Source organism: Pocillopora damicornis, chromosome 4 (genome assembly GCF_964200805.1).
Source record: "Pocillopora damicornis chromosome 4, jaPocDami1.2, whole genome shotgun sequence".
Classification (NCBI taxonomy): Eukaryota; Metazoa; Cnidaria; class Anthozoa; order Scleractinia; family Pocilloporidae; genus Pocillopora; species Pocillopora damicornis.
The window spans coordinates 17,107,274-17,116,112 of record NC_142673.1 but is presented as its reverse complement, the minus strand read 5'-3'; the positions used below and the strand labels follow the sequence as shown (position 1 = coordinate 17,116,112).

At 36.2% G+C, this 8,839-nt stretch overlaps 1 protein-coding gene across 2 annotated transcripts in view; it reads right to left on the bottom strand.

Moving 5' to 3' along the window:
- LOC113682605 (C-reactive protein) overlaps positions 1-5,971 on the bottom strand; it is an 11,322-nt gene extending 5,351 nt beyond the window's left edge. Inside the window, exons 1-3 of one of the 2 annotated variants that reach the window (XM_089205218.1) lie at positions 5,516-5,971; positions 784-904; positions 285-416 (exon numbers count right to left, since the gene is read on the bottom strand). In XM_089205218.1, the coding sequence (XP_089061344.1) occupies positions 285-416; positions 784-904; positions 5,516-5,884 (622 nt within the window). In that variant the 5' untranslated portion in view covers positions 5,885-5,971. Of the gene's footprint in view, positions 1-284; positions 417-783; positions 905-2,346; positions 2,888-5,515 lie in introns of those variants that run through there. The other variant, XM_089205217.1, reaches the window with a different exon arrangement.
- Positions 5,972-8,839: the final 2,868 nt, after the last annotated feature.

Genomic DNA, 8,839 nt, shown 5'->3' with positions numbered 1-8,839 from the left:
ATTGACGATTGTTGGGTTAGGGGAGGGGTAGGAGCGCAGTTGTTCAGATACCGTTTACAGCTTCCTGTTGCTGATGATTATTAGTTAACGAAAATTTTTATGAGAAATCGTTTTCAAAATAAAACATCGGCGTATTCTGTCTTCCAGAACCTTAATTAATGTTCCATCTAGAACTTTCTAAAATGTTGAATTGTCATCCACATCTCCACGAGAACTTCTCTTTGTAGAAGGAAGCTTGCGCTCTCAGAATATGTCATCAAAATACGATACACGTCTCTACAAACCTGATGAGCAAGACAGGCCTTCAATCTTTTCACACTGTGTCCCGTAAAATCCTGGTGCACAGCTGCAGTTATATTCGTTGACTTCGTCTGTGCAAGTTCCATTGTTTTTGCAGGGATGGCTGTCACAGGGAACTTTTTGCGATTACAAGACAACATTTCAAAAGAGTTGTTGTCAGTAAAAAGAAGCTACGTCATATGGCGTCTGACATACCGATCTTCAAACCATATATGATTAAGGTGGTCTAGCTAATAACGCTTTTGAATCGAAGTAAATCTCTTAAAGCATGAGCGTTACAAAAGATAAACAATGCGAAAACTTTTAAGGAAAAGATCTCATCAAAATAGCGTTCGAACGAAGTCTGTTTGCTTGTTTGCAGAAAACCGTCTCGCTACATTTTTTCAATTGTAGCACATAAACGTAACAGGAAAACTGCTCTCAAGCTTTTCTCGACAGGCAGCACTTTACAACTTCTTTCTACTTTACAAATTTGTTTCTTACACAGATCAGCACAAGTTTCTCCAGTCCAAGGGGGCTTGCATTCGCATGGATAAGTTTGCTTTTTCTCGTCATAAAAACACACACCACCATTTAAACAGGTGCTGGCTGCTAGTCGGCAATCCTAAATAGAAAGAGTAGCCGATGGAATAATGAGAAGAATATAAATAAACATAAATATGCTGCAAAATTATTTCACTTTCCTACTGACGGATTAAAAACAATTGGCTGGAAAATAGTCACGCTCTCAACTACGTGTTTTTTGTTATCTCCTAGATCCAGCTCCAACAACCGGGTGGGTATCAAGCCTACCCTATCGCCAAATTTAACGAAACAATTGACCTGTCCTTGCCAATTCTTCAACAAACTTCTGAAATATGATTTACAAGGTGGTAATGCGTTTATAGGCAAAAACAACGAAAAAAAAACACTGGCTGCCTAAAAGTTTTGCTTTTAACTACGCATTTAGTCAACATCTACAAGTACATGTATTGACTTCTGCCAAACAAAGTCAAGGCATGTTATTTTATCAGTGATCTAGCTTCTATAAACTTCAGTTAAAAACTACTACATATTCAAACACAGTAACATGCGATTCGCTGCAACCCCAAGCTTTTACTTACGGTGGAGTTATTGCACTTTTTTTGTGATGCAAATGCGAAACAAACAAGAGCCCACCGGCCGTTTGGGGACGGCATATAATTTCAAATATCTCGATCAAAACATGGTGTTTGTAAATTACTACATTTGCTGGAAAAGGATTTCATTTAAAAGGGAATAAAAGAAAGTGCATGTGCCATTTCCAAGACTTGCTTCTGCTGGCAAGCATCAGTTCTAGTTTTCTGTTCTTTACAAAAATTTGCATAATTAGTAAATGGTTTCTTTAAGGTGCATAACATTTGCAGTTGATTTTACCTATCACCAAACGCCCGATGGAATATTTTTCTTCATCTCTTGTTATTATTGTCCTTAGTTAGTTAAAGGAGAAGCATTTTTCCGTTTTCATGAAAAAGAACTTCTAACTTTCATGCTAAACCAGTAATCGATGAATGCTATCACCAAAGGTCTCAAACGTCGGCGGGGAAACAAAATATTTGTTTGGTGCCACCAGCTTGTTTTTGCGGCTCACGAACAGCATGATGGTGGGTGGATCTTTTCGCAGAAAAGGAGGTTAACGGGCAACTAAAACAAAGGGTTGAAAATTATTCCAGGTATAGAAATAACAACGGTTATTCTTACTAGTTCTCTTTGGTCGTTATGCAGGTTGTGTGTCTGGTACTACAGCTCGGCGTAAAAATTCAGTTTTCAATCATCTTTGGATTTTAGTTTTTTTATTCATAATTTTTATTGAATTCTGGAGCTCTCCGAAAAAAAAGATCGCACTGAAGACCTCTGCCTAATTAAGGGTTTATTTTCCTGGAGTAAGGGAATAGTTAAACTGTAAAAATGAAAACTTGCTTAATTACAAGACTTTTCAAAATAAACGAATTGGTGACTAACCTGCAGATGATTAAACTTGGTATCGCTGAATACATTGAAAACGATCAAAACAGTGCAATTATTTACCTTAATAAGTGTTGAGAAAATGACTTCCGCCTCGAACTGTAAATGTGCGTCTTCTTTGATAGCGTCGTGCTTGTTTAGTTCACAAGTTCCTTTGCCACCAGACTTGGAAGTTTGAGGAGTAAGTTTGAAGTTTGTTGAAGTACACCAGGCGTTTTTCAAACAAGACTGACTACACCAAATTTGACTGGTCGACTTAAACCGTTTCACGACAAAACCTTTAAGCCGCTTATTTGTCAACGTTGTGAAATATGTTGATCGAGAAAGGGCAGACGATTCTACTCCTGCGTGGAAAACTGCGCAGAGTATTATAACTCCTCGAAAGAAGACAAAGAGGGAAGTGTTTTCAAGTCCCATCGCGAAAAATGTCATTACAGAATAAGTCTGTTTACTGTCTTTGCCGATGTCTAGGGGGTCTCAACTGTCAGTCGTGAAAGAATAGAACTTGGCCGGGGGCGATAAAGACGCTTTTAAACTTGAGAAAATTAAAAGGTGGCGGTATCGTGGATCTGTCAATGGCAAACAGAAGCATATAACTTAAGTTATATGCCTGCGTGAAAAATGATTAACTTGGTAAAACAACAGCGCTAAAGAAGCCTTTTTTGATGCATTTGAATGTTTCCTGGCCATCATTTTCGTTAGGGACCTTAGTAGCTCTCAGCCTCTCTAATTTGTTTCCCATTAATTTCTCGTTGAATACACAGCTGCCTCATAATTTTAGTGCAAATAATGTAAAAAAATTGCTATCCAAAGGTAGGGGGTCTCAACTGTCAGTCGTGAAAGAATAGAACTTGGCCGGGGGCGATAAAGACGCTTTTATAAACTTGAGAAAATTAAAAGGTGGCGGTATCGAGGATCTGTCAATGGCAAACAGAAGCATATAACTTAAGTTATATGCTAAGTTATATGCCTGCGTGAAAAATGATTAACTTGGTAAAACAACAGCGCTAAAGAAGCCTTTTTTGATGCATTTGAATGTTTCCTGGCCATCATTTTCATTAGGGACCTTAGTAGCTCTCGGCCTCTCTAATTTGTTTCCCAAGCGCTTTTCGCATTTTTCTCTCTAAAAATAAGAAAAAAAGAAAATCCTCCTCGATTTTAGTCATAAGGGAGGAGATGATACAATTTCAGACCTGGTCGACAAGGAAGTAAGGGAGCACTTACAAGAACGAGAACTGAGTATGAGTTTTTCAGGCTCCTCACGCCTTCCTCGGCCAATATGGCGGCTAAAATTTATGTCTTTTGTAAAGTAGGACGGCCATGTCCAACGACTTAGGTCAACTCGTCTTGTTCCCTTTTTCCCAGGTTCTCCCTATGAAGCTTAAAAGAGAGTGGACGGTAGCCATCTCGAAACCTACTGAGAAGGGGTTTGTGGGGAATGGTGCCCAAAGATCATCCAAGTATTTTAAACACATAACTGCTCGTTTCCAGGAGAACTTATAGTAACTAGTATCCACGTCACGTTCTTGCTCAAAATTTTGAAGCCAAAAAAATACAACATTGTAGATCGGCAGGAAATTATTGCAACCACTGAAACTTCAATGAGAAGAATATAAATAAACATAAATATGCTGCAAAATTATTTCACTTTCCTACTGATGGATAACAACAATTCGCTGGAAAATAGTCACGCTCTCACCTACGGCGTTTTTGCTATCTCCTACATCCAGCTCCAACAACCGGGTGGGTATCAAGCCAACCCTATCGCCAAATTGAACTTAACAATTTATTCGTCCTCAACAATTGTTCAACAAACTTCCAGAACATGATTTACAAAGTGGTAATGCTTGGGCAAAATCACTGGGGTAAACGCTTATTGACATTAACAACGAAAAAAAACACTTAACTATTATTATTAGCATTTCAAAGTGCCAGGGTAAAATTGATTGTTTAGTCTTTGAAATACTGTTCATCAAGAATCTCAAGCCTAATTTAAATATCCAGACGGAATCCATACGTGCCAAACTTTTTGTTTAATTACTGTTTAGCCAATGTCGAAACGTCGTCGTTTTTTAGCAATCTTAAAATGTTTTTCAGAAATGTTTTATCGCAATTATTTAGTTAAATGTTTTTCTAAATCACTTCTTCTTTGTATCAAAAAAACACTGGCTGCCTAAAGATTTTGTTTTTAACTATGCATTTAGTCAACATCTACAAGTACATGTATTGGCAGAATTTCAAACGAATTCAAGGTGTTATTTTATTAATGGTCTAGCTTCTATAAACTTTAGTTCAAAACTATTACATATTCAAAGACAGTAATATGCGATTCGCAACAACCTCAAGCTTACTTACGGTGGAGTAACTGCACTTTTTTGTAATGCAAATGGCAAAAAAAGCCGGCAGCCATTAACGGCTGCGGTCGGTATATAATTTCAAATATCTCGATCAAACAATGATGTTTCTAAATTCCTACATTTGCTGAAAAACGAGTTCATATAAAAGGGAGTAAAAGAAAGCGTATGCACCATTTCCAAAACTTGCTTCTGTTGGCAAGCATCAGTTCTAGTTTTATGTTATTTACAAAAATTTGCACAATTAGTTAATGGTTTTCTTTCAAGTGCATACATTTGCATAGCAATTGGTGATTTTACCAATTACTAAACGCCCGATGAAATATATTTTTTTTTTGTCTCTTTTTTTTTATAATTGTCCTTGTTTAGTTAAAGGAGAAGCATTTTTTTCCGTTTTCGTGAAAAAAAAAACTTCTAACCCTCATGCTAAACTGGTTATCGATGAATGCTATCATGAAAGGTCTCAAAAGTCGGCGGCGTAACAAAAGTTTGTTTGTTGCTTCCAGGTTTTGTTTCTATGGCTCACGAACTGCATGATGGGGGATGGATCTTTTCACAGAAAAGAGGGCTAACGGACAACTAAAAATAAGGGTTGAAAATTATGGGTATACAAAAAACAACGGTTATTCTTTCTAGTGCTCTTTGGTCGTTATACAGGTTGCGTGTCTATAATTTTATTAATTCTGGAGCTCTCCGAAAAAGGAGGATAGCACTAAAGACCTTAGCCTAATTAAGGGGATTTTTCCTGAAGTAAGGAAGGAGTAAAACTGTGGAAATGAAAACTTGCTTGATTACAAGACTTAAAATATACGAATTTAATGATTAAACTTGGAATTGCTGAATACATTGAAAATGATCCAAACCCTGCAATTATTTACCTTGATAAGTGTTGAGAAAATGACTTCCGCCTCGAACTGTAAATGTGCATTTTCTTTGATAACGTCGTGCTTGTTTAGTTCACAAGTTCCTTTGCCATCAGACTTGGAAGTTTGAGGAGCAGGTTTGAAGTTTGTGGAAGTACACCAGGCGTTTTTCAAACAAGACTGACTACACCAAACTAAACTAGGGGACTCAAACCGTTTAACAACGAAACCTTTAAGCTGCTTATTTGTCAACGTTGTGAAATACACTGATCGAGAAAGAGCAGACGATTCTACTCCTGCGTGGAAAACCGCGCAGAGTAATATAACTCCTCGAAAGAAGACAAAGAGGAGAGTGTTTTCAACTCCCATCGCCAAAAATGTCATCACATAATGAGTGTTTACTGTCTTTCCCGATGTCCTTAGGGATGTACCTCACGAAATCCGAATTTTGATTGGCCAACTTCAGCGTAATTTAGGCATGGACAATTTATAAGTGCTTATTTACACCAAATTGCACGAGAAATCATATCGTTGCTTGTTAATAATTTACATGAAAAACGCATCACAGAAAGTCAAAACGGACAAAACTTTGTAGCGCGCGCATGCTGTTTGTAATTTGCACTCGTCCTACAACTTTGCACTCGTGTTAGTATAGGTAATCACATGATTTCGAGTGCAATTTGGAATAAATAAGCACGGGTAAATTTTTTTAAAGACTAACAAAATTGTTAGTGCTTGTTTATTCCAAATTGCACGAGAAAAATCATGTGATTACGTGTTAATAATATACATGGAAAAATACGAGATGGCTTATCATAATTAAACGTAAGCAAAGCGCGCGCGTCAAGTGCAAAAATAATTTATTCAAACCTTGCGTTCGGTCAAAACAACCGCGTACGATCAAAACAATAATAAATTATGCAATGATATCTTCACATCTTTAAGGTGCAAAAAAGTTCAAAGTTGGGCTAAACAGTTCAAGGAATTGTTCATTTTGTGTCCGAATCACTTTCGATGAAATGGAATCGTCGTTTCCGAGGTTTAACCATGTTTGTTTTTAATTTCGGCGTGTGATCGCTCGAGCAAAGTGTTAAGCTGGGTCGGCTCGTAATTTCGATTTCCTCGGCAATTCCCTTCTCTAAACACCACTTTTTCCAAACCGAAAACCAAAAAGCAGTGCTTTTTACAGCGTTTTCGTTGTTTAAGCTGTTTTTCAGCTGCGGTGGCGAAAGAAAGCCTACTTAAAACACCGGCCATTGTTTCGCTCGCAAATTTTCAAATTTTGTTGCGACATCCAAGGCTCGCATTTGATTGGCTATCTGTGAGTTTCTTTGATTATTGACCAATCAGAATGTCTGATTTGTTTCTTTTTTTGTACTGAATTAACCCTCTTCAGCACTGAATTAACTCTCTTCTGCACTGAATTACCTGAAAACTGCATTTATCTTAACTAATCAGAACTAAGTAATTTTTCCATGTATATTATTACGTATTAATAATATACATGAAAAAAGTACGAGATAGCTTAATTATCTACTTAACGTCAAACGTTTATGAGATAAAAAGCGCGAAAATGCTTGCTAAGATCAAAATTAGAGAAAGGACTTGCTTAAAGTGAGCTCGTATTCCATAGGCCACACCTGCCATGACAAATACACCACTTTGACCGACACTGAAATTGGTCATTTTAAGGAATACGCCACACACTTCGTGACAAGCAAACCAAAAAGGCAGAATTTCTGACAATATGCCATCTTCTAGACGGAAACTAGACAGATAAATTCACGTCCCGCTTCTTGCGGTAAAATAGTAACGTATTGGATAATTGAATATTTTTTGTTGAATACACAGCTCCCTCATAATTTTGGCGTAAATAATGTAAAAAATTGCTTTCCAAAGGTAGGTGATCTTAATTAGCCGTAAAACGTTGAAAAAAATTAATTGTTAGGGATAAAAAGTGATAAATTTAACCATTTGATCGTAAAAATAAGTTAACCAAAAATTTCATCTTTTAATTGAAACAGTAGGAAATAAAGTGTTTGACGTAAAATGGCCAAACTTTTAACCGTTAGCCGTAAGAATCATCGCCTCATGGAGACCCTCAAGTTAAACTTACCTTGTAACTTAAATAAATGTAGTAAGCATCCATGATTTAAGAAGAATAATGAAATGTTATCTACAGTGGTGACTCTACTATATGTTGAGTAAGTACGCAATCTGATCGTGAATAGCGTCATTGACAGTATCCCGCGTGTAACAATGTTATAAGTACGCCACAACGAAAAAATTTCCAATGTAAGATAAACATACAATAAGATACCCCACTTTCTTCTTGATAAACTAAGGGGATTAATCTGGTTTTGGTTTTGCGACACTCGATTGAAGTACGTATTTGTACTATCTATGTAACATTGGTATTGTGATTGATGTCGCAAATCTTTTTTTTTTTTTTTATTTTTTATTTTTTTTAAATTACAAACACAATGCTTACAATACAATATGAAACACCACTTACACTAATTACAATGCTTATTTACATTACTCTACTTACAGTCACTAATAATTACACTACTTACAGTCACTAATAATTACACTACTTACAGTCACTAATAATTACACTACTTACAGTCACTAATAATTACACTACTTACAGTATCCAGCTCTATTAACAACACAATCTACTAATTATGCCATTACATACAAAAAGTACTATTTTCTTTTAACATTGCACAGTGACACATACCGGCGATGGCGACGTCCAGTTAATTCTCTAACAAAAATAAACTACAATAAACTAATAAACAAGGAAGAATATGAGATCTAAGTTTATGCATTGGTCTTCCATTCTTTTCCTTAAAAAAAGGGCAAACACAAAATTATATGAGAAATTCCCATCTAATTTGAAAATCGCGAAGCTTTCTGTTTCTTATAGCAATTATTTTTTCAACTTGTTTTTTAACTTCAACCTTGTGAAAAAACAATCTAAATATTGGAGAGGTGTTATTTTTTCTACATTCCCAAATAGTCAATTTCCCTAAAATTATCAAATAATTTAACAGATCATTCCTCTGAAGTAAGCCAACCATAATATCTTTTAAAGACAAAATTAAATATTCGCCACTAAGATCAAACCACCAGACTGTAAATACGTTCCAAAAAGCTTGCACAAAGGAGCAGTTAAAGAAGAGGTGGTACAGATCTTCCGTATAGGTTCCACAAAAAGAACACTTGTCCGAATCACTTAACCCTATTTTGAACAATTTATCGTTTGTAAACAAAATGAAATTCAATACTCTGTATTGAAACGACCAAACATACGTTTCGCTCGCAACAAGATAA